Genomic DNA, 27,536 nt, shown 5'->3' with positions numbered 1-27,536 from the left:
CATATTCTTAACGTTTAATGTCATCTATTTCAGCAATACTAGCACATCGAACTAGCTCTGTACCATCAAACTCGACAGGTTGATCCCATTGTCGTTTTGCTAATATTTTACCAAATGTAAGATATCTCTCCCTCAATTTTTCTTTAACTTCATCTTCATTCATAATTGAACTGGCTTCACGGAAATTTAAAAATATCCGTCCTTGATCATCTGTTTTAATAGGCAATATTTCAGTGCAAACATTTCGTGCTTTCATTAGAAAACCTTCTTCTGGATTGGTTTTCGAATCAACAGATTGACTTCGTGAAGGTTTACCAGTTTTACATTTTTTTTTATTACGTAAACAGAATGGATCGCGATCACTTGCTTTTACATACTGAACCACGGGACGATTAACACCCCATTTTGGACGATCATCAATTTTTTCCTTACGTTTTTTACCATCCTTATTTTTCGCTTTGTATGTAGTTGTTGTTGTAGTTGTGGTTGTTGTCGTAGTTTCAGCATCAACACCTGGGGTACCAGGAGCTGTATTGCTAATATTGAATTTGGGTTTTGGTTTAGAAGTTTGATGTGTTGTCGTTGTGGTTGAAACTTCTCTTTTTAAATACACTTTGTAAAAATTATCATGGAACAAGCATAAATCGCAGTTTAATGGCAGTTCTGTTTGTGTTTCTGCATCTTGTTGATTACCACTTACTTCTTCACGTTTAAGCTTTGTATACACATTTTCATTTAAATCATCGTTTGTAAGTTGAAGTAAAGCGACTTGTTTGTCCTCGGAAATTTCTCTTACTGTTGGTATAGATTCACTTGCTTTTGCTGTAGAATCAGTGATATCGTCATTAATAGAAATATCAATGTTACTTTCACCAAAATTGGTAGAAGTGTTCTCTTTAAGACGATGACATTCACCACATTTGAAACATTTCCCATCGATGTCATTTGTTGAAACACTTTTTGTAACAAAAGTTGATGTAATTTCCGTTTCATGTTGTAAGCTGCTATTACCAGAATCTGATTTGCTTTGGCTACTTTCATTACTTGACGATTTTTCATCTTCCTCATCAGTTTTACTGTGTTCATCCTCAGTTTTACTGTGATTCGTTTGTTGCTTTAAAACTGTAGCCATTTGAGGAACAGTAACTCTAATCTGGGGTTGCATGTAGTAGGTAGCAACCTTTAAATTTCCAATAGAATTTTGTAACCCAATAACATCAGTTGTAACAGGAAGTGGAATAAGAGTAGTAGGTTGGAGAACCAGAGCTATACTTTCGATGTCTTGTGACTCGACAGAATACTTCTTTTTTGGAGAAAGTTTTTCTTCATTTTTATTTTGTTTTTGATAAGTTTTGCGAAAATTTATTGGTGTTCCAATTAATGTTTTTACTTCCTGTTCTTCAAATCCCTCATTTTTTGTAGGGCCTGCTTTTGAATCTGAGATTTTTTCAGCTGGCTTTGGTTCTGAAATATTTGAAAAATGTTCAGTCTTTTCGTTTAATAACTTATTTGTAGTTGTTTTTAAATCTTGTGCATTTGCTTGCGTATCTATATCCTTTTCCTGAGACTCAATCGATTCTTTTCGCGGTGTCATAGTTTTATCGATCCGTTTTTCGAAATTATTTTCCATTTGACTTTTTTTTAAAGATTGTTCATTACCATTATAATTTTCATTGCTAGATAATGGCTCTAAGGATTTTTGCCTTCCTTTTTTCCGTTTATCTTTTTCCAATTTAGCTTCTTCTTCAGCTTTTGCAATAGCAGCTAACAACATTTCCTGTTTCTTTTTCTGAGCTTCAGCCTTTTCTTCAATCAGCTGTTGTTCATATTTAACACGTTCCGCTTCTATTTGTTGCTGTCGCAATGCCCTTTCTTCTATTATTCTTTCTTCTCTTAGATGTCGTTCTACTTCCCATTGTCTTATTCGTTCTTGTTCTTCTAGCTGTTGCTTAATTGCATTTTGATATTCTAATGCTTTACGTCGTTTAGAAACTCTTTCAGCTAATGTTGCTGAATCTATTGGAGCGTTTTGTCCTCGTAAATATGATAATGAATTAACTGACTGCATATCATCTTCACTTTCTTTTAGATCATGAGAACCACGATTTAACCAACCTGGTGTTCCGGTACTATTGCTATTAATATTATTATGCAAATATCTATTTTCACTCTGCACACTAGAATTATCCGAATTATATTTACTATTCCAATTACTCCACTTAGCGCGTTCTTGTTGTTCAGTCATTCGTTGTGGATTATAATATTCTGCTGGTTCAGAATATACTGGAAATGTTCCAGAGGTTGAAATGTCACGACTGGGTGGCATTGTACTTGTAGGTGACATGTAATAACCACTAAAAGCAAATAATTTTAATAATCAATCATAATTATTGATATGAAAAGCTCAATAAATTACTTGAAAATTAGGACAGTTATTGAACACTTAATAATATAATGTTAGAGTGAGTAGCTTTTGTTTTGTCCTTTCTTCAGTTGTTCGTGTAAAAGTTATAAACTTTAAGAATTTGTTTTATGATAGCATTTGTAATTATTGTATATAAGAATTGTATATAAGAATTTGTATATAAGAATGTACAATTTTCAATTGAAAGTTATGTTTCGAAAAAATTCAGAGGACTTTTTACAATTTAAGCGTTTAAAAAAATTACGTTTTATTGAACTGTTATAATTTTACAGACCGAAAGGTTAAAAAAATAATGTTTTATAAGAATTATTTAGAGTCATAAAAGTCTTACGTCATAAAATTATAAAAAAAAACAATAAAAACAAATTTGCGTGTTATTAAAAACTTACTTTTGATAATCCATATCCATTCCATGACCAGTAATTACTCCATCAAGGTCATTTATTGACCCCACTCTTAATCCTCGGAAACCACGAATATTAGTATCGATCCTTTCGCGGTGAATTTGGCCGCTACCACCTTTCAAATTTTCTAAGTTATTACGTTTAGCGTTATAATGTATATTAGCAATATTTTGATAGTCCTTAAAATCTTTACTAGACATTCGACCATTTTGAGTGTTATTATTATGTTTATGATTCATTGTTGTCCTACGATTATTTTTATTGTTATTCTGCCTCATGTTTGTGTCACAACTACCATCATTATACCAAATATCAGGGCTCTGTTGCTGAGTCGTTATCGGTGGTGGCGGAGTGTCACTAGTGTATCCCGATGTATCTTCTTCTAGGGAATGGTGTGGCATTAATTGATTTTGTTTTCGATTCATATTGTTATTAGTAGTATCTCTATCTGCTTTTGAATAATTGATATTGTTATTATTACTATTGAAGTTTTTATTATTTTCAGACTGATGATGACTGTGGTGTATTGCTGGTAAACTTGGACTTCGCGGTCTCAGTTCTTTCATTTGTGATGGAGATAATGTCGGTGTATTACGTGTTGATTCTTGCTGAAGTATAATTGCAGTTGGTGCTTGTCGGTATTGGTGATGATGATTGGATAATGAAGACTGTATTTGTACCGCAGCAGATGTATTAACTGGTTGTGACGGTGGTGATGGTAATACTTGAATTGGTAACGATGCTTGAGGACGCGGAGTTATAAAAAATCTATTGTTTCCTTCATTATTGTGTAAAGGATAATCATCATCATTGATAAGTTCAAAACTACTGTTGGCTATAGCTGCAACTGAACTATTTAATGCTCTATGGTGATTGTTGCTATCGTTATGTTGATTATTATAATCGTTACCGCTATTGGAATTCGAAGTATTATTGTTAAAATTCCTTTGGTGTTCTTGTTGTGTTGGTGGGTTATTATAATTATTGCTATTATTAGTGTTATAATAGTGCTGGAATTGATTGTGAGGACTGTTTAAATGTGAGCTAGCGCTGATATTTGTTTGTGTTAAGTCTACATTTGAATAAAACGTTCTAATTGATGTACGTTCTGATTTAATGGAAGCATGAGAAAACATTTCACCAAGTCGAGATAATTCTTCTAGATAAATAAAACAAATTAAAGAATGCTGAAATATCTTAAATATTCCACAGCATAGAATTTGAATAGAGGAAGAATATTACCTTTTTCTTTAGCCCATTGTTGCTTTTTAAGGTCTAGCAGAGATCTGCCTTTATATATACTCATATCTCAAATAACATTTTAAATGCAAATTCCTATTTTAAATTAAAATATATTAAAAAAATCCAGTACATCAAATTAGAATAAATTTTTCAATTGAAAACATCTCACCATTATATTTTTGAAAAACATCAAGCTCCACGTCCTGCCAAAATACAACTAAACTATGAAGACTTTTATTATTTTCATTAAACAAAAGCTCTACAGAACTTTTATTTCGATTTTTAAAAATATCCGAGTCAATATAAACAAAAAATAGTTCTAAATTTGTAATTCTCTATATTTCTACGTATGGAAGTATGTTCGTTATAATTTTCATATTGTATAAAAATTATTTAATATAAAATTAACTTCCTTAACCGCTAATAGCACGAAAAGTTAAACTTAGAGGTTGCGTAATATTTTGCTTTATTAACTGCTAGTAAACTTTTAAGGAAAATTTTATTTAATTTCAGAGTTGTAGAGAAACAAATTTTCTAGTTGGTGTATTTTATGATTTTATATTTTTCCTTGCATCAGTTATGAATCATTTTAAAAAAAGGCTTGCACTTATATAAAAGATCAAAAAATTGCCATTCAGCAAATAAATAATTCATGCAATTGAATGAATGAAAAATTTTTTTTCTAAATATCGTATAGCTGCTTCAGTTCAGTACTTGTTTGATCACTTTTTGACTTAAAGAATGCCTTTTAATATTTCTGACACTAACCTTTCATAATTTGTAACCGGGTTTATTCTCTCTTCAACAACTCTTGAAATTTTTGTTGTTTCATTACTTTACATTTTAAATAATTGTTAATACGGAAAGCAATAATCGTATTTTAAATAATTTCTTTTTGTTGTCCAATTTCGGACATCCTCAAAAGCCTGCACAACCCCGAAATCAACAATTTTGAGTTATAAATAGAAAATTAATAAGCATGCCGAAAATAGTTTTAAATAAATATATGTATATACTTAAGTAAAAGAAAAATTGCCACAAGATATCGATATCATCATACATTTATTAGACAATCATTAGAAAAAACGTTTTTACCAACCGCATTACATTCAATAAGCTTGTATGATAGCACCAAATTTGAGATGTTAGATTTACGGTTTGTTTATTTTGGCTATGACGGATTGATCTTTTCGGAAATAAATTTTTTGGAAAGGTCAGGGTTCGGAAACCGAACTGGACGCTGATTTTACATTTTAATCTCTGATCTCTAATTTTAATCTGATACGGAACAGATTGATGGAATTTCTGGAAATTTGATATTTGAGTTCAGGTTAACCAGAGAACGGTTCAGGGAATTTTGATTAAACATAGTGGAATTCTACTAAGAGTCAAATTAACAGTTTTTTATGTATGTCAGCTAAAAGTTTATGAACTTCCTTAAAATTGAAAGGAAGTGTTTTAAGGGCATTTTCATAATATTCTGTATCTTTAATACTTTCACTAAACTATGGGCTGACAAGATTTTGCGTTGAATGTTATTGTTTTTTATATTAGTTTACAAAAATGAGAAGAATTATACAAATTTCTTCATAAATGAAAGTACGTTTATATAAGTTTTAAGTTAATAATACTATCTTGTTAAATATTGTTAAATATATTTGCAGATGAAATATGTTTGTATAGGGTTTTTTTGATAGACGATAATATTGCATTTTTGACATTTCAATTGAAGTCGATCGAGTTTGTTGTTGAAAACATGAAAAATTTATTAAAAGCTCCCTCAGTTTAGCGCATTGTGTGGCAGTTAAGAAGGTATTTTCTCTCGTTGATTTGACTAAAACTAAATTGATCAACTCCTTATATGTTGAAAGGCAAGCAGCATTTTAAATTCAAAAGAATTATATAAAAATATGGATGCGAAAAGGAAGGAACCAAGTTGTGATCTTATTTAAACTTGCAATAAGAAAATTTGCAGTATTGTAAACCGTGTTTTTATGAAATATAGGAATTGGCTCCACTTTTCTGAAAATGGCTCCCTTCTTCGAATATTTCTGAAAAGTCTGCTCTTTTATCTTTTTTATGTAAAAGCAAAGAGAAAAAAAATGGAAGTATTATGTAGAATTCACTCTACTTTTAGTAACAATGCTTTTATTGATTAAAAGTTTAACAATCATAACAAACCTGCTTAGCTTCTCACATAAAACTTAATTTAGAGTTTTCAATTCAGTATTTCTCATTTTTCTTTGTTTCGTTTAAAAAACTGAAAGTTTTTTCTATAATAAAAAAAAAAAGTGAATAGAAATAAATGCTATCACTATAACTGAATTAGAATAAAAGGACACGCTCTTGCACTATTCTAATTTTGTTACCTTGACTACCAAATGTTTTTAACAAAACATTGCCGCTTGATTGCATGTAAATTGCTTTTTTTATTTTCACCTTTGTTTCTTTTTTTTTGTGTTTTTTTCTTTGTACTATTATGTACAGAATGTATTATAATAGATATCCTACCTTGGGTACTACGAAAATTATCGTATATTAAATATTCTATATTAATGTACATATACATATGTGTGCTCAAAGTAATATGTATAAACTGAATTGACTGACATGGCGCGACATATAAAAATTTTATTTAGTAATTGAGTTCTTTTTTCTGCACATAGTATGTTAAACCTATTGACTAGTTTGTAAGAAATTTAAATATTCATTTTTTTCTATTCTTAGATACATTTATGTGTTACAGGTATACGTACATATTTGTTCACTGAAATTTAAATTTAATAATTTAGTAACAGAAAGGATTGCCGAAAAACATACATATGCTACCCGTAATGTAAAATAACATAACGATTGAATGAACTAAGAAAGCTTTACATTTAGCAAAGAGCGTCTTTTGTTCTATACCGAAAGTTAACTATTCTGGTTTCAATTTTTAAAAACAGTAGAGTTGACTTCAATTTGAGAGTAATAAATTTCAAAGAAATTAAAAGAAATGGAATTAAAAGCTGCAATACAAGGTTAGTAAATTTCAATTAGCGTTATTCATTTTAAAATAGAAACGCAAAAATCTGGATGAATTCAATCTTTGTCACCTAGTAAAGATCACCCGTTTTTAAGGCCTTATTCTCTCTGAAATTTTATACTCTAGTATTAAAAAGGGAAGTTTCATTTCGAAGCGAACCACATTAATTTTTATTACTTTCATTTTGAATTTAAATGGTATAGATAACCCTTAATAAAAAATTTTTTAAATAATTTTGATATAATTTAAAACTACAATTTCACTTAAAATGTCGTTGCATGCAACCCTTTCTAAATAATACACAGTTTCATATACTACAATATATTTTCTTAATGGAAAGCAAAATATTGGTGTAAAACATCAAGGTTGTTAAACTTTGAATGTCCTTTTTAATATTAAATTTTATTACATAGTCCAGTCAGTCATGCAAAGTTTAAATGCTACATTTTGTTTATACTTTAACCCAATTATTATGAAAGCTTTAAACATAGTTTAAAACAAAAAAAAGGAAAAATGTCATGCGGTAGTTCTTAATTTAAATTTTTTTGTATTAAAGAAATCAACTTGAGTCAATGTTGTACTATTTAGGTATTAGTTACTTAAAACTATTATTTAGGATGGTATTTGACTTTTTAGGATAGTGCTTCAGGTATTTCAAAACAAAATGTTAAATAGAATTCTTTAGCTTTAATCTATTATAAATCTAAATAATTTTTTATTCTAATAATTAAACTTTATCGCCCTCATAAAGTACCAAAATTTGCGAAACTAAATAATAATATTGTAATTGTGCGTCGCATTCAAGAAAAAATAATAGTTTAATAAATAAATTAAATTGCATAGGTCATATTTTTATTTCATTTTACATAATTTACATTGGGTATTAAGTGTTTCATTAAGTTTGTTAATTAAGTTTGTAGATACTGTTAAATAATAAAAGAAGTAAAACACGGCTAAACAAATAAATTAATATTGAAATAAATAAATAATAAATTAATCTAAATTAATTTATTATTTATTAATTTATTTTATAGATTAATCTGTGTAATAGAACGGATATAATATTGTTGTTGTAACAAATTCTTTAACTTTCTGAGATTTCTGCTTGATAATGCTACAAAACTCTTGAATCTAAGAAAAATTATTTAATCAAGTTCAGTTATCATACCGTGTCTGTAATTTTATGAGCCAAGTTGGCACACATATCTCTTTTTTATATACTATCATAAATGTTGCTATAACTAAATTAGTGTTACTGCTAAATTATAATATAACAATTTTCCAAATTTTATCCTTTGACATTATAGTTTTGCGGTCCTTTAGAATTTTGTTGGGCTTGTGCTTGATATAAAGCATAATATTGAGCCGCATTACTGTAACCGCAGTCCGGACAAGTACCTGGGCTTCCAGGTGGCCCTCTAGGTCCTTGTTGGCCTTCTCTACCTGTATCTCCTTTATCACCTTGTCTTCCGGGGAATCCATCTTCTCCACGTTCTCCAGGTACACCTTGAGGTCCTTGTGGTCCAGGTTGACCCTGACGTCCATGCCCATCTTCACCACGAGGTCCCGGGGGACCTGGTTCACCACGTTCCCCTAAAAATTTTTACATGCTTGAGCAAGGAATATGTGCAACATAAAATATACCTTGTGGCCCTATACTTCCTTGTGGCCCTGGTGGACCAACAAACCCTGGCGATCCTCTAGGTCCAGTAGGTCCCCTTTCACCTTACAGATACATTTATTTATAACTAAGGGGAAATTATTTTATCTTGAATTTTCTTACCTGGCTCCCCTCTTATTCCTGGAGCACCTGGTGGACCTGTCCTTGATTTTCCTGGAACTCCAGGTGGCCCAATCAAAGATGGCATTATTTCGGCAATGTATTCTCTTACAACACCCATGCAAATGTCTCGAATTTGATCTTCTTGAAAAGGGGCGTAATTAGTTGCGTTATATGAATTGTATTCCGTAATATACGAGCGTGGGCCAGGTAAACCTGGAGGTCCTGGCGGACCTTGTTGTCCCTGCTCCCCTGGTCTTCCAGGAGCCCCGTTAAAACCTGGTTCACCTCGATCACCTTTTTCCCCTCTGGAAAAGTTCGTGGCTCCCATACTAGTTTCTATTGTAGTATATCTTACTTCACCTGGTGGACCTGGTAATCCCGGTGGTCCAGGAAATCCTGGTTTACCTATCCATAATGTCGCTTAATATTTAAAGTTTTCTCAGATTTAATAAGATAAAATTTTTACCTGGTGCACCGGGGTATCCCGGTTGTCCTCGTTCTCCAACTGGTCCCTCTTTACCTGGTGGGCCCATTGTACCGTATCCTGCCTGACCTCTTGGACCGGGTGAGCCTGGTGGTCCCGGAGGACCTGACAAACCCTTGGAAGATAGTGAAAAGTTATATATTTATAATAAAATTAGTGTTACCTTACCATTTGACCTGGCGGTCCTCGTGGACATTGTTCAGGGCATACGCTTTGTGCTGTTAGATTTGCGCCAAATATTGGAGGTATTCCAGCTGGTTTATTTGGTGGCTCATTCGATAATACATCATACTTAGGAATTTCTTCACAATTTGTTCTAGTTGGCTTTTCGGCATCACAATATAGTATTAATAATTGTATATCAACCTTAAAAACGTACTGTGGAAATAATATATTTTTTTAAATAAAGAAAGGCTTACTGGTATTGTTCTTTCAGTTTTTGCAACTTTCGCAATGCTAAAATAACCTTCGAAATTATGTATCGGTCCACGTGGTTCCAATTGGGCTCGGCGTAATCCATAAATATCAGTTATAGGTCTACAGTCTACCCATAACCTTACAGTATCTCTATCAACAGAAAGCATAACTTTGTGCCATCTATTATCAAAAAGCTGCAATAAATGATTAAAATAAAAGAAATATTTTATGTTAAAGGTAAATGATGTAAGTAATGTACTAGAAATAATAATTTTCAACACACCGAACTTTCTCTGAAAGAAACTGTTTGCAAATCTCCTTGAATTGTGGGTACTGAAAAATCAATGGTATGGTAACTTGGGTTTATTGTTACACTCATTTGTTCGTCAAACGAATAATCAGTTATTTCTAGTAAATTCCAAGGTTGTTTTAAACTAGACGGTGTACGAAAAACACTTTCTAATGAAAAATCCATCGGAAAACCACTGGGAAATGCTTCAGTAGCTTTAACTGTTAAATTGGATTCTTCTTCAACTCGATAAGCAGTATATTGTTGTGCTGAACCTTCGATTTGTTTGACTTCTTCATATGAATAATATTCTTCATATTGATCAAAATGAAGGTGTCGTAATAAATCAAAAGTTTCTAAATTAGTATTAACTTTCACATGATTGTCAAAGGAATACCCTGAATGTGAAACTAAAAATATAATATTTAATTTATGACACTATTTTATTATCTAAATACGCACTCTGGCAGTTTATTATTCCTATAGAAATTTTGAATATATACACAATTTTTAAAATATGTGTAATACCAAACATTTTTGAATTTATATTTTGAAAAAAAAAAAACGAAATACTTAAACTTATACTATACACAAATTAAAAAAACATTAAGTAAGAATTTGCATTGGCAGTGAACAACTATTTTTTCTTTTTTTAAAAATTATTTGCTGACTATCGCCTTCAATATCTAAGGCAAAACTAAATTTATATTCGAACATAAGATCTCAATTGAATCATTTTATTTCCTTAGTTTCAAATTAGAGCATATCTACACACTAATTACACACACTCGTATTATATAATTATTTTTCTAATTATTTGTGTAATAGTCAAAATATATTAAGTTGCTGCACATATTTTTATTTTTAAGGAGATCCGTTTACTAGTTTTCATTTACAGTTTCAAAATATTTAATTTTATGCGTAAAAGCACATAACAATACATGCTTACATAATTTGATCTAACTATCTACAAATACCATATTTTGATCAATACTTACAGTTTGTGTTCTTAAGAAAAAGTGTAAATAAATATTTTATAATTTAAATTAAAAACCAATGAACGGTATGGTTCCATTAACTTGTTATAGCTTCTTTTAGTTTTTGCTGTTATGGTAAAAGTTTGCAATATTTATGATCTGAATTTTACACTCATATTTCATTTTTTTATGAATATATACTTTTGTATAACTTTGTTCATTTTGAAGGTTTTTTAATTTTTTAAATTTTTATGCAAAATCATAGATTAACTTTCCTTCCCCGAGCAAACACAAAAGTATATAAGGTATTCAAGTAAGTAAATTTTTAAATATGTCAGAATTTCCCAAAGATATTTTTTTTTTATTGAAAACTTATTTCTTATTATATAGAATTAAGGTACATAGTATACAAATACATGGGTATAAACTCATTTACAAAGGAAACTAAAATATTTTATTGATTTTTGTAAAATAATTTTTATGTATGTATAGATGAACATTTTATTCTGAAGATCGTTTAAGCTCCACATTCTTAAAATTAATTAATTCTTATCAAAATAAAAAAACTACACTTACTCAAAAATTTTGATTTTATTACTTAAACAATGAATATGTATAAAATTTTATGTTTTTTTTTTTAATGAGTTAAAAGAAGAATAAAAATTTGAAAATAATTAAGCAGCTGAGTTTTTTATATATGTTCCAAAAAAAAGCTTTACATATTATGAAAAGTTAATTATCAGTAAATTAAATATCTAATACACTAGAAGATAATTTAAATTTAGAATATAAGTATGTAATTATAAAGAACATACTTAAGTATAAGTATAACGCTTAGATATTTTATGCATGCATATACGTTGTTATGGAAAGTTGTAAAAAGAATCAAAGCAAGAAAACCCTATTTGACCTTATTTTATTACTGTATGGACCCTCCTTTAAAATTTTAAAATGTTTCATCAAATTTCGTTAACTAACTCATTTCTTTAACTAATTTTCTTAGGGCAAAATATAATTATTAACCATCAATTTATGCTACACAATAAAACTTAGATTATATAGTAATATAATATACTGCATAATAAAAATTATATCATAAAACTTTAACAATTATAAAATTAATACTGCAAACTACATGTTAATATTTAGCCTACATAAGAAGTTATATAGTTATACATACATTGAAACTATGGAAAACGTCAAAAATATTCGTTACATGAAATGTCAACAATTGATTCGGACTAATTATAAAAGAATGTAACAATTCTGATTTATAATGGCGACTCCATTACATGAATGAGCAATTAATGTGGGCCTACGACCGCTTTTTTTCGAAGCCATCGGTTTCCTATTTATACTAAATGAAATTTTTTGTTCCATTCACCAATATTCTCGTTCATACATAATTTTAATGTTTTTCAATAATTTTAATGAAAAATCCGTTATCAAAACTTTCATTAGTAAGTGTAGGAAGTAAAAATAATTTGTATAACAAAAATAATTTACTTTATATTTATGAAAATAATCTAAAACCAAAAAAAAAACATTGAAACAAAAAAGTTTTCAAAAACTGAGAGTTGATGGAAAAATGTGTGATAATCACAAATCATTTTAAACTTGAAGTTCATTCTATCTATCAACATTGATTTCATAAATAAATGAAATTAGAACTAAGTGTATTTTTAGTTACAGATGTGTATGTATATATTTTCATAGATACATTTGGTTTAATTTTTGTGTAATTTCTTCTTTTAAAATTTGTGCGACATTTAACGAAAAGTATAGCATAATAAATTTTAAAATGAAGCTTCTCTTCAATTCAATTTTAAATTTAAAATTAAATTTTCATTTACTTTGAATACAATAAGACAAGTACGAATTCACTGAACATTATAATTTTCATATTATGTTTAGCATTATTATAATAAATTATTGTTATCATATACATAACAACTTATTAAAATTTTAACATTTCAATTAACAAATTTAGTATACTAAATAGGAAATAATAGCGGGAAAAATGATTGTAAAACAATATTTCAATAATTTAAATAATAATACGTACGAAATTATACAAATAAGTACATACACATTTGTATATACATATTTAGATATATACAAATAAATTAGTGAGACAAGATTATGCAAAATAAAAAAATAAGACAAAACATCTTTATAAATTTCAAAGTCTAACAAAATATAGAACATTATTGTTCACTGCAATGTGAATTTAATTTATATAACATAAACAGATTATTGTACATTGTGTACGCAAAAGTATTTGAATGAATGAATAGAGTATAATGTAATATATGTATACATACACTGATGGAGTTATATAAAAAGAAAACAAAAATAGTTGGCCTGCTGTTCCTGTCAACTTTCGTAAAAAACTCTTTGAACAACTTTCTCTACTTTGTCATTTTAAATGTGAATATTGAATATTTTCCTGATGTTGATTAAATATAATGACTTTTATATCGGGAAATTATATAATTCAATTGTCATTATCGAATTCACGAGTGTAATCACAAAATTTTTATTTATAATTTGTCTGCATTTCATATTAAATTGATGTTTCTGAAAACTCTATTGAAGGTTATAAGACAAAATTTAAAAACGAATTTAATGGAAATCAAGTGGATTCAAATTTCGTTGTTCAGCTTGTATATATGACATATGTTCGTGTCGCGTGTTCTTCTCCAAAAATACTTGGAACGGATAGTGGCAATATTTTTGTATCAAAAAATTCTGTCATCAGTTCGTACCCATTTTGCAAAGCGATCCTTAATATGAAAGAAAAAAAAAATTTGTCAGTAATTCATTTAATACACCAAGAGTTATTCTTGTAAAAGCCTATTTTCCCGAAAAAAAATATTTCAAATTTTTTTCTTATTCTTGAAAAGTTTTTTTTTCGCAACCCTTTTTTATAATATGAAATCAAATAAAGTACAAAACTAAAAGTGGTGTTATAAAAGAAATTTAAAATTTTGAAGTCGAAACGAAAACTAATAATATTCTTTGAAATAAATTTGCATCGCCTTAAATGATTTAAAATTCAAACACAATCATGTATTTTACACATTTATTTTTCAAACTACCGCCACCATACTTATGTACGTATTTATTGAAAAATTAAATATACTCATAATATTACGCAATGTTAGAGCAAAAGTACAAAAACAAAAATACAAAAAAAAAATCGAAAACAATTGAAAAATGACTGCACACGCTTTTTATTTTTATTGTTACTTTTTCAGCATAATTTAATAATTTTTGTTTTTTAATTTTTATACTTCTTCATGGTACTTAAAACAATAACGGTGTATCACCTCTAACCACCGACATTTCAAATTATATCATTAAAGTACCATACATACATATGTACATAAAAATATACATAAATATTTTATTGCATGCTTGCATCGAAAACTCATATGTACATACATTCAGATATGGTATAATATGCATTATATGTATACAGACACACATAAAAATACTAAAATATAATACATGGAACATGTGTAATAGTGTACACTGTAAACCTCATTTGTTTTAAAGAAAATTCGGCGAAGGTTATAAGACAATTGACTTCAGTTTTTTTTTCTTTGTTCTCCTTTTTTTCGTTTTTCTTCAAACCAAAACAAAATAAAAAAAAATTAAATGAAATCAGCTCAAGTACACAATGTTCTGGCAAAAAAAAAATTATTAATAAAAAAGTAGTAGAAAAATAAAATATAATAGAATTTTATTTAATAAATAAAATAATTAAAATAATAATTGTATATGTAAGTGAATATATTTTAGACAGAGCAGAAGTTTTCAAATGTTTATGATGGCATGCGACACAGTTTATCATAATTATCATAACTATTGCATGATGCCACAGAATAGACAATAACTTTAATGTGTAATTTAAAAAAAAATAAAAATATTTTGTATTATCAACATTAATTAAATGTCTTAGTAAACATTAAAAGTACGCCAAGTCCTATTTTTTATAAAAAAAAAAATTATTATTTTATTAAGTGTATATTATTCGTAAAGAAAAGCTTTGAATAAACTGAAATATTGTGCTAGTAGAAAATTAAGTTAAAACCGATATTTTGACTAAGTGCAGGTTTATTATACCCGTACGAAGGTATGTTCGAAGGGTATACTAAATTTGCCTTACCGTTTATAACGCTAAGAAATAACGGTGTCAGATATGGACGCAAGTGTATGTTTTTGATCAGCGTCAAATTCTGAGTTGATTTAGCTTTGTCTGTCCGTCCGTCCGTCCGTCCGAACGATAACTCAAAAAACAATTGAGCTAAGTTCACCAAATTTTCACAAATGATTTATTGTAGTAAGTGTCAGAACCCTATTTAAATTGGACGTGACCGGGGTACCGGTTCAGGCAGCTGCCATACAACTTCAAAATTTATTTGGCTATATCTCAGAAACTATAAAAGTTGTGGTATTAAAATTTCAAACAAACGAATATATTAGTAGGGCCAATATGTCTGATAAAAGTCATTCAAATTGCTTGGCTCCTTCTGGTAGCTGCCATACAACTTCAATAGCAGTTTGGCACAACCAGTATATTGAAAAACACATAGTACTGAAATTTTGCATAAATTAATATGGTAATACGGCAACTTAAAGTCATAGTCTGCCCCATAATTAGTTATGGCAGATTAGTTATTCGCACATAGGATACCCGCACAAATACCCGCACAAATTCGTACGGGTATCACAGAGTTGACAAAGTCAACTCTACTTTTTTCTCGTTTTAATTAAAATCTACAAATTATTTCTAAAATTAACTTAAGTTTAGAAAAAGTATGTAGTTTTTGATGATAATTATGTAGATCAAGTTTTAGATCTACATAACTTCTAAAAAACATTTTAAGGTAAAATTTCGCTGATTAATGATTTGATAAATAAGGACAAATCAATTTATTTTAGATTTAATTATATTGCTTTCATTACCAATAATAAATCGGGAAATTTTCCATTCATTACATTGCAAATATGTATCCAATCACAAAACATGCGTGAAATCCATATAGAGAACTTTTCCTGTTTTAATATTCGTGATTAATTTCATTAAACGTTAGGGCTCTGAAATATTAAAATTATTCATGGTATCATTTAAGACTTGACTAACTATTTGGCTAAATATAACGAACGCAATGTATATGTATGTAATGCATACAAAATAAATTATTAGATATTTATCTTTTATTTAATTCATTTACTGTTGTAAATAAGCCTACTATACGTAACCATTATTAAAAAAAAAATTACTTTTAAAAATGTTTGTCAATATTGCATACCTACACATATTTAAAGTAAAAATTATTTTTACCATATAAATGTTGTTAGTAGGAGGAAATCACCCAAAAATCATTTTGTTTATTGTACCTTAAAAAACAGAAAAAAAAATGTTATTTTAAACTAATTTTTTTCATAAGGTTTACAATTAGTTCTTTATATTTCCCTGGTAGCAATTCTTTTTAATTATTTTTGTTATTGTTATGTTATTTTTTATGTTAAATACTAAAATTAGTGAAACTCAATTGCAGAAGCAAAAAAAACAACAATTCATTTTGTTTTGTTTTTTTTCGACTCGGAAACTCTTTAAGTTGGCGGTCACAGTACACATTTGTGTTATTTTGTTGTCAAGGTTAATTATTGTAATGTGCATTATGTACAAAGTCATATGTGAGAGATAATTTCTATTGAGTATTGTTCTCATTTACAAAATAATAAAATTACTTACGTATAGTAAAATATTTACATGCTTTAAGTCTATAACAGAGATTAGCACAAATTTTCAACATAAATGACGGAACAATCCAATAATCATAAAAAAATTATTCTTATGTAGATACATTGTCGTATACAGTTGAAAACATGCGTTATAGTTATAATATAAAGATATATAAAAACACCAATTTTCAAATTTAAAGATATTTATGTGTTACTAAATTTAAAGATATCCAAGATTCAGTTGCTAGCTAAAATATTTTTTTGTTAAAGCTCACATGATAATTTTTTCGATATCTTTAATCTTAATTCAAATCTATAATGGGCAAAATCTGACCATTTCAAATGAGTTCCAATTAAATCTAGTAAATTCTAAAAATTATTTAAAAAAAAAATAAAATTTTTGTTTATTCTTTTTTCACTTTAATTTAAACTCATAATTATTATAATTTCCAATAAATTAAAACTTGATTTACTAATTAACGAGAAGGTGCTAATAATATTCATTTTGATTCTTAAAAAATGAAGATTTCGGCACATGACTTCTGTTGTTATAATAAAGGGTATGTTTTTTATTAGATCTAATTTTATATGATAGCATATGTGTTGTATAAGTACATGTGAACACACATAAGAAATTTGTTATATTTTATAGAATCTATAAGAAAAATATATTTAAGTACATTAAAGGAACATATTATTGTAATAAGAATACAATGTAGCTAAAAAGAAGAAAGGGGAACAATATTGTTCTGTTAATAAATAAAATAAGTGCCAGCTATTCCAGCGCACATTCTCGTTTCTTAACCAAAATAATCTACAATGAAATTCAATTTTTCCGCTAGCACTGTGAGTGCCGTTTTAAATTTATTTTCTAAATCAAATTTTTAATAGTTATTATCATGGTAACGATGAAACTTATTGTCATAGAACCTAAAGAATTTTCATTGTTTGGACTTATAGCTGCAAAAGTAAATTTTTTTGGTTTGAATTACTAGCGAAAATGTGCTATTTAGGAAGCTACTGATTTGACCAATTTCTCTTTTTGTTATATAATATATTTCGAATCTATTTAGCTATCTATTTTACAGAAACAGATTCTAAACATAATCTTCGAAGGTAAGTAAAGTTAAGAAAACAATTGTGTATTCCTGTTAATCGTTACCTCAGTTTTCCTTCTTTTTGCAATATATAAACCCCGTCAATATGCAAAATTACATTCCTTTTTCATTTCTTTTTCAATTTTAAGATCTATCCTTGAGTAAATAACCTAGCAATATGGTGACCTTTCAATACACACATACAAAAAATTCATATTAAAAGGCAATAAGGAATCATATCTAAACTGTCTTACAAGCATCCTTCTTAAGATATTATAAAAAGAGGATCTCATATATACATAAATCTGTTGATTCACTAATCTAAATTGCTGGTTAGGGTTGAAAATTAAGTTTATTTTGCCTGGTAATATGTTCTTTAAAATTAAATAAAATCACATATAATCTTATTTTACACCAAAAAATTTTATCGGATTTTATGCGTAATTTTTACATCGTATTCAGTAAAGTTTGAATTGATATTATAACCGATTTAATAGAGTAGACGTAGCTATGCCGATTACAAACAGGATTACATGTAATATTTAAATGTCTTTTACATGCCAGTTATTAACATTTAGTTGCACTTAAAGAATATTAGTCGTTCTCTTTGAAGGTAAATTTTTATTCATTTTTATTTAAATACGTTTGTTTTAATATCATTTCATTATTGTTACCTTGATCAAATTAAAGTACGTGAGAATAGGGTTGCCAGTTTAACATATAATAGTAATATTATTATATAAACCATTAACAATTTAATGCAAAATGTATAAGATAACTTTTATATCATTAGAAAATATAAATAATAAAACAACATATAATTTATACAAACATTTAAAATTAACAAGCTTATTCGCGTGAATTCTTTTGTTCTTAAATAATATCATAGTAATAACCTAAATATACATTATGCAGAGAGCAACAACATATCTGTAATATTACATGTTTAGATAACAAAACATTTGATTATAAAAAAATATATTAAAGATAAAAGATTTTGTTATAAAATAATACAAAATAATTTGTTCTTGAATTTAATAAAACGGACATTTTTGTTGCAATTTAATCTTGAACTAGTTTTGTAGAGGAATAACTTATTAAGACTGTATTGAATATAAGTATGTTATTAAAGTTTAAAAACAATAACTATTTCATTCTGATTTTCGTATATAAGAGTTTTATTTTAAAATGCAAAAACAACAGCAATAACAAAAGAAAAATTGTTAAAATACTTCCCAAATTGTGATATCAAGGTTATTTCAATTGTTCTTTTTATTTTCAACTTACATTAAATTCTCCTAATTCAACTTCAAAAGTATAACTTTAAATATAAACATGTTAGTAACATACATATACATATGTACAAATGTATATGTTAATACATACAATTTAAATGAATTATTCCATTTTAAAGTTAACAATTTTCTAACGTTTTCGCTATTTTATTTTTTTTTTGTTTCATAAAACAATACCATATTTGTGTTTAACATGCAAAATGAATTTTCTATAATAATATTGTCTTGTGCCAAGAAAATAAATCGAGGTTAAAAACGTAATAATAGGACAAAATTTTTGGTGGTATGCTAAATTGAATATACTTTTATATATATAATTTTGTATAATAAATTAAATATATTAAATCTTAATTAGATTTCGTAACGCCTACAATTGTTTAGAACCATGATTTTGGAACGATTCGTAAGAAATATCATTATATTTACATGAATGAACGCACAAGTATACAACGCTCACTTAAAATACAAATATTATAATGCATGTGTTTCGTAAAACATGACATTGAATACTATTTTCAATAATTTATTATAATTTTCATTTCTTCAAATATATGCCAAACAATTCGGGTGAATAATATTAAAGAAATCATCATAAGTACAAATAGCATATTTAACGAATTCCAATATATACAGAATCTAATTTTAATATGGTTCTTATTGCTTTCAATAAATATTTAACAATTCGCGAAATCAATATTTACCGATGAAACTCTCCACATACTTCTACATACGGGTTTTATACACAAATTCTTAAGTGAATAACTATGTAGTCTAGTATAAAGTAAACTCCATTCCTTCGATATAAAAGCTTCATATTTAAACTCAGAATTATTAAGACTATTTTGTTTGTGTTTTAAAGAATTCATTGAGCAGTATACTCATCCTCTCAAGAATTGTATTTCAAAATTTAAGAAATTTTTGGTGATTAATTTTTATTACAAACTACGTGAACTTTAATTCCGAGTTTATGAAATTTTTTAATTGGTTACATTGTATAGGTACTATTATTGTGTCAAATAAGGTAAACTTTAATATTCAAATATGAAATGTGATAAATAAAATTATAAAATGTTTGCAAATCAAATACATTCAACTAAAATTAAAAATTTGCAAAATATTTTTTTTTGTAATTTGTCGAAATATTCAGTTTTTTTCGCTTTAATATCACACATCTCTCTCTCTATGTACTTATAAAAACTTATTCAAACTCAAATTTAAATCAAATCACAAATCGTATTTCTTTCACACCTATAGTCAAACTACAATATAATTGAATGTAAGTATATATAGTGGAAGGATTTCTTCGAAAATGATATTTTGGGCAATCAAGATAACACAACAATATATTAATATTTATGTTACTTCGGTCTTTTCTGCTGTTTTATAGCTGCATAATAATGTCACGGCAGAAGTAGATAATGATAGAATTCATGTATGACATATTCGAATTCATGAGGAAAGGAATTCATCGAAACAAATATGAAAGTATGTTGGATTATTAAGATTTCAAATCGTTCAGCAACCAAAATAAAATTATTTGCAATCAAAAGTATCTTACCGATTTTCTTAAAGAAAAGTTCTAACTCAAGATAGAAGTGTTGGTAAGCCAATTTTCAAATATTACAATTAATTTCCAATTAATTTTTAACATTAGCTGTAATGAGCACTTTTACCGTAACATATTTTTAGCACATGTGTAGAACATCTAAAGAACAAAAAAAAAATTTCCTTATCTACATGCATATAATATGTATAAAGAACTCCAACAGACTTCCAGGTTTTTGAGAAATATCAGAAATAACAAGAAAATAAGTTTCAAACCACAATTTGTACCACGCTACTATACTGACGCATTTAAAACATTTCAAAATTACCAAAAACACAAAAAAAGGCATTACTTAAAATATGATCATTCAAAAAAAAAAATTATAAAAATAGTGTGAAAATGAATATCTAAAACTACAATGGTAAAACGATATACCACATACCAATATGCGACTTACGATGTCTTTAAAGAGAGAAGATTTAAAGGACAAGATACCTTTATACAAATGAAAACAACAGTTGTTCCTTAAAGTTTTGAGATTATTAGAATTTCATAATTCTTTCTACACAAAAATCAAAATGATACATACAAAAGAAGTAAAGTTTGTGATTTGTGACAAATTTCGTATAATCCAAAAACTTTTTTATCTTGAGAGAAACTATGCATTTAGATAATTTTATTAAAGTCAAACATTGAATATTTACATAATTTGGAAAATTCAAGTAATTTATTCTTTGAACGTTCATATTTCGCTAGTACTATTAAAATTAAAATCCCAAGATTTCGTGGTCGAAACTTTTTTAACTATAATATTTGTTAAATCTGTAGTAATAGTATTAAATTATACCGTCTTGACTTAGCTTAGATGACTCAGCATAAAGTTGAGATATAGAAATATTTCAATTCTCCTTAAATTTCTAATTTAACAAAATTTGAGCCTAGTCGGAATATTTTTTGATTTTCGAATTAAAATGAGAAAAACCCCAACCAGAATATTTGAAAGTGACATCTTTAAATAAAAATGTTCAAACTTTTCAGACCCTTATGCTTCTATTTCGATTTATAATGATTCCCTCATGATTTTTGTGCCGATGCATTAGTTTTTTGATTGGTAAAAAAAAGGAAGAATTCCTGAAAAAAATACCTAAAAGTCAGTTTCATTTTCGTCATCACAAATCGAGTAAAAGGATAAAACATCCTAAAAAATATTATAAGCAAGTTTGAATAAGTGCGCAAAGAATTTATTCTATAATAAACCTTTGTAGTGTGTGCAAAGATTGCACACTTTACAAAGGTTTATTATATATTTGTATTATAAAAGGTTTGTAAGTTGTATAATATTTGACTTCGTGTAAAACTTTCCATTTAGAAGGAAGAAATTACGAAATTAATACGAAAATAACACAGGAACATTTACAAAATATAATGAGATTAAAAATGTTGAACTGATTTAAAATAAGCAATGTGTTAACGTTGTTGCTTCCAGTGCTGCTTCTCCTGCCATTTATTCCATTGTTGTTGTATTACATTATTGTTGCCTTTTGTTTTTGTTGTTTATTGTTACTGTAAAGCATCTCAATGACAGTTGGACATTTTTTTATTAATCGATACATCTAGGTATAACCAAAAGGAAAAAATTAATGTATTGAAAAAAAAACACAAAAAGGAGCGAATAATAACGCTTCCTTGACTAAACGGTTTTCTGATAAATCGCAATGAATGTGAACATGTTGCGGGTAATTTTTGTTTTATTTTCTTAGATTGCTTATGACTGATTTCAATTTTTGGATTTAAAGTATACGGTGTCAGATAAATCACAATCATAAAAGGTAAAACGAAAAAATACAATAAAATTTCAATAATGCAGGATATTTGAAAAAAAAAAAACAAACTGCTTCAAGGTGGTAGGTACGTAGAAATGGATCGTAAAACAACAAAAAAGATTACTTAACATTTTCAGAGTATTTGTGATAAAAAATATGATAAAAAAGTAATGTTTTTGTTTTGTTTCCCTGATATTTGCAACGTAATTTTCTTAATTGTCAAAATATTTTGAGCTCTAAGTACAATACTTTCAAAGAAAACATAACCATAAACTTGTAAATCAATGTTTTCAATACAATTTTCAAGTTTTTTGTCTTCACACGGTGACCTCACTCTAAGTTTTAAAACAATAACGTTACATGTGCATAATATTAAAGGTATTTCTATTCACTTGATGAATTCTAATTCAACAGGCTCCGTTATCAGGTTATAACGGCGCTCAATATGTAGCTTAAATTAGGTCCGATTTGAAATACCCGTTACTGTTTGGACTTCCCAATGTACTGTAGGCAATGCATATAATGACGTAGTTTGCTGTACAAAGATTATTTTTACTGTTTTTCTTTCTTTCACGAATCTGGGTTTTGCCAGATTAGTGTTAATTTCAGCCATTAAGGAAAGAACGCTATTGGTAAATGTTCATTGATATAGGGTGGTGGGTAACGTAGCATTTATTCATCAGAATGAATAAAAAAAAATGGTAAAGTTGGTATACAGCAGGAGTTCATCTCACAAATAAACTAGAAAAATTTGAGATTACCAGAGTACTTTAGCTAATTAACAAAGGAACCAATCTGTTATAATTATTTTGCGCAATGTGTATTAGAATTTGCGTACTTTAATTAGCACTAGCATTAACACCACTCTTGAGCATGGATTTTTTTATGTCTAGATTAATTTTGATTAGTTATTAAAATATGTTACACATTCTAGCTGAATTTTCTACTGTCTCATGCTTCTTGTAACCGTTGTTCAGCGCATTTCTTCATTAAATAACGATGATGGTAACTTATTGCTACTAAAAAATGTTCTTGCCACCCGAATCAAAAAATTTATATTTTTGTAGTTTCAACACCCCGAATTCAAATATTAAATTTCAAGAAAATTGGTTGATTTTTCTGTTTCTATTCCTGACAACTGATTTCCTCGAGCTAGGTGGCTTGATTAATGATGAAGCTAATTCTAAAATTTCATTGTAAATATTTTCAATGTCAAAAATGTAAAACAGATAAATGAAATAAACGATATAAATTGAGATATACGAGAGAATACACACAAAAACCGACAGACGAATATTTTGCTAAAACTAGGTTATCTACGCAACCATACTTCAAAAATGTCCCTACATTCAGGCGGTTAATTTCAACTGAGGCATTTTTACTTGTTTTAATATAAAAAAGTTTACTTTCGACTGAAAATCGTTTTTAGTTTTATATACTAGTAGTTTAATGCACTGCAATATGTTCAGAAATCTATTTGTATTTGACCTACCTTTCGAATTTATGATGCTAGGTCAGCCTTTATTTAAAAATACAAACATTAAATAAAATTAAAATTTTACATTTTAAATGGTAATATTGCAACGTTTCATTTATAGCTGTAACACTCCAAATGCAGCTATTGAGTAATAAGAAATAAAATAAAAAAAATTTGTAAATGTTAAAAAAATTTTCTCTATAGTTTAATGAGAACATAATTGAAATTCTTTTTACTTAATAATTGATTTTTCCCCAAAATTTTAGAATACATCATGAACGTTACCTATAGCTGTTTTTATTCAACCACGCTTGGTAGTCAAACATTATTAAACTGTTCTTTTGGTTTACTTTTTTCTTCTTCTCCTCTGAGTTTTAATTTCAGTGTTCAATATTGTTTGAAATTCCTTTTACTCTTATGTATATTGTTCTTGTCAAAATATTTTATTAGGATGCTTTTGAGTTTTAGTTCTGTTTCACCACGGGGATGACACTACAAATTGAAAAAAAAAGTTATTGTTTTAAATTTTGATTTCTGCTTTTGTTTTCTGTTATACGCTTTTTTCTTCAAAATTTATTTAGGTGATACAAAAATTTTGTTTTTTAGTTTCGTTTCTTTTACTTTTATTAAGTAATTCAATCCAAATAAAAATGACAGAACGCAAGAACCACAAAAACTTTGAATTATTCAAAAAATTTGGAATCTTTGTTTTCTTACAATAATAGAAACAGCAGGTGTTGTATTGAGAAATCTTGTGATCTGGTGTGATTTTGAATCTAGGAGAATTTTTTTCTTATTTTTTGTTTTTGCTTTAAAAATGCGATATTTTATTATCCCAAAAATTTTGTGTTTGTTTTTAAAAAATTTTTTTTTCAATTTAAGGTCAAATATTTAAAAAAATACTAACCAATAAATAAATAAACAAATTTATAAGTGTTTATCATTACATACATTTGCACATACATATATTTAATATTTATTTGATTTTAGATATTTTTTATAAAATTCCTGTGGTTTATATAGTTTAAAAATTTAATAAGCATTAAGAAGAGAGTTATTTGATTTATTAAGTTGATTAAAGTTAAATTCATAATTATGGCACGCACAACTTTAAGCATATAAAACTCGTAATGCAAAACTATAAACAAAATCAGTTTAAAGGCCCTAATCGGAAATATAGCTGCAAACCTTTTTGAAATTCGAACAGCATAATTTTAAACTGTTTCATTTTACGCAATTTTAGTTTGCAAACTGCTTTTCGAAATGATATTCGCAATTAAAGGCAAACACACGTCTTGGGTTATGTTTTTTTTAATAATACTAAACTATATGATATACAAATCTCTTGGAACTAAGAATAATTTGTCAAAAATATCAAGTTTAAATTAAAACGATGCATTAGTAATTTAACAAATTTTTATTGGGTTTTAATATTAAAATAAAGAATGGGGAAACATTTTTTTCTCATTGACATTATAGAGCGATACCAAATTTACTAAAGCTGTATGAAAATGTGGCGAAGGAATTTTACAAAGAAAACAAAATTCGAATTCAAATAAATTCAATGATAAATTTTTGACGAGAAATCTTTATCACTGGGTCGGGCCTAATTAAATACATATGCTAAATATAATATAAGACAGATATCACGATAGGTTTCATCGCAGATCCATCAAAATATTTTTGCGAATCAAAAGATACTTCATTAAATTTATCTGCAGAATAAAACATAGTGATATCTTATATTTGTGAGAATTACAAATTTCTAAAATTTCAAGATAAATTTAACAAAACCAAACAGAATTTAAATTTTTATGTTTTATCGGAGAAAATTATTTTAGTATAATCGTAAGTAAAAATAGTCGTTACAAACCCTGTACTTACCAATGCTATTTTATAAAAACTGTCTGGGGGATTCTAGCAAAATGAAAAATTAGTAACCTTAGCTTCCATTTTTTCAAATGAGACGAGAATTATATTATTCATGCTTGGTTTGATATTATTATGAAAAATACTCGAAGACCTTACTTCAGAAGCAATTTTTAAAAACAAATATAAAATATTTGAGCTTATTATACTTATAATTAATTTAAAGCACACTACAAAAAGTATACATATATATACATATATAAGTATACATATATATATATATATACATATATATATATATATATATATATACGAGTATATATTAGACTTAAATTTGTTAGTGCATTGTTTGAAATAACCAAAAAATAAAAAAAAATCTTCCTGTTTCAGAAAATTTCAATGATGGAGGTATCACAAAAATTCCGATAAAACCAAGTGAATATTAAAAATTATAAAATAAAAGTATCACGAAATTCTTTTATGATAATATTAAAAAAAAAAAGTCTGAAATTCTATTTTCATAATTTATTACACCTAAAATTACACATCCAGAATTAATTTTATTACTTAATTGAATCACAATTGTTTTAGGGCTCATAATCTGATGCACATTTTATTTCAATCCATTGTCTCAGTTGTTCTTACTGTTACTGTTTCAATTCAAATGTTTTAATTTCATATAATGTTTCAATCTTTTAGCCTAGTCATGAAATGATAATCTTCAATATATCATAACATTGGCATTTTATACGTTTATTATTAACTACTTTGTTATCAATAAAAACCTCCATTTACGAGTATATACAGTAGAGATCTTAAATTTTATTACATATGTTGGTTAAAATATTAGGAAACCAAAAATCGAGTAAAAATTTAAAACTTTGGCTAATTTATTTTCGAGTTTTACCTATTTTAATTTTTCAATTGGTAATCTTTACAAAAATACTCTAAAATATATTTAATAAACTGCTATAGTCGTATACTTGGGAGCTTTCCATTTGACGTTAGACTCAAACTTCAGAAAGTATCATGTCATTGATAGTAACGGCACAATAAATATTGAAGGATATTTATGTTATTATTTATTTTCGTTTGGGGTTTTATCTTTTTTAGACTTTTTGATTCAATCATTGGTGCCATATCCACCGGACCCTTGGTAAGATAAAATATTTAAGTACTTACTAATAGTAAATTCTAATCAAATTAATGGAATATAAGATGGGAAATTTCACTTGAAGAAGTCCTATATTCTACTTAAAGCGTTATCGATAATATATTAAAATTATTATGCATTAATTATTGCATAGCTTCAGGATGAAAAACAAAAATTAAAAGGAGCTTCTACACATTAGTTGTATTCGCGGGTAAGCAAAAAGTGCAGAAAAATACACTTCTCTCAAAGATTTATGTGAATTGTATAATGAAGGATTGTATAGAAACTTGCAGATAGACAGAGAGACGAAAGGACAAAGTGAAAATAGTAAGACCATTTTTAAACATTTTTTTTTTGGAAATTAATATGAAATATTTAAAATTGTGCAGAAAATTGCATTTCATAATTTTGTTAATCGGATTCTGTTTAAAAATTTTACAATTTCGTCTATATTCGATTTTCCAAATTTTATT

The 27,536-nt window shown here is 27.3% G+C and overlaps 2 protein-coding genes across 2 annotated transcripts; both read right to left on the bottom strand.

The window, feature by feature from the left end:
• Positions 1-7: 7 nt before the first annotated feature.
• On the bottom strand, positions 8-4,135 carry LOC129605977 (homeobox protein 2). Its single transcript, XM_055516019.1, has 4 exons — positions 4,072-4,135; positions 2,815-3,988; positions 1,660-2,354; positions 8-1,578 (listed from the first exon to the last, which is right to left on the bottom strand). Exons 1-4 carry the CDS (start codon positions 4,133-4,135, stop codon positions 8-10), a joined length of 3,504 nt encoding a protein of 1,167 aa, XP_055371994.1.
• A 3,927-nt stretch (positions 4,136-8,062) lies between these two features.
• Positions 8,063-10,747, bottom strand: LOC129605928 (collagen alpha-1(IX) chain-like). The gene is made up of 8 exons (XM_055515957.1): positions 10,532-10,747; positions 10,064-10,479; positions 9,783-9,974; positions 9,532-9,729; positions 9,346-9,478; positions 8,880-9,284; positions 8,741-8,821; positions 8,063-8,689 (listed from the first exon to the last, which is right to left on the bottom strand). The coding sequence occupies exons 1-8, from the start codon at positions 10,602-10,604 to the stop codon at positions 8,385-8,387; spliced, it is 1,803 nt and encodes a 600-aa protein (XP_055371932.1). The 5' UTR covers positions 10,605-10,747; the 3' UTR covers positions 8,063-8,384.
• Positions 10,748-27,536: the final 16,789 nt, after the last annotated feature.

Source organism: Condylostylus longicornis, unplaced genomic scaffold (genome assembly GCF_029603195.1).
Source record: "Condylostylus longicornis isolate FDR11 unplaced genomic scaffold, ASM2960319v2 ptg000016l, whole genome shotgun sequence".
Lineage (NCBI taxonomy): Eukaryota > Metazoa > Arthropoda > Insecta > Diptera > Dolichopodidae > Condylostylus > Condylostylus longicornis.
Note: the sequence above shows the minus strand (reverse complement) of the source record. Positions and strands in the feature narration are given on the sequence as shown.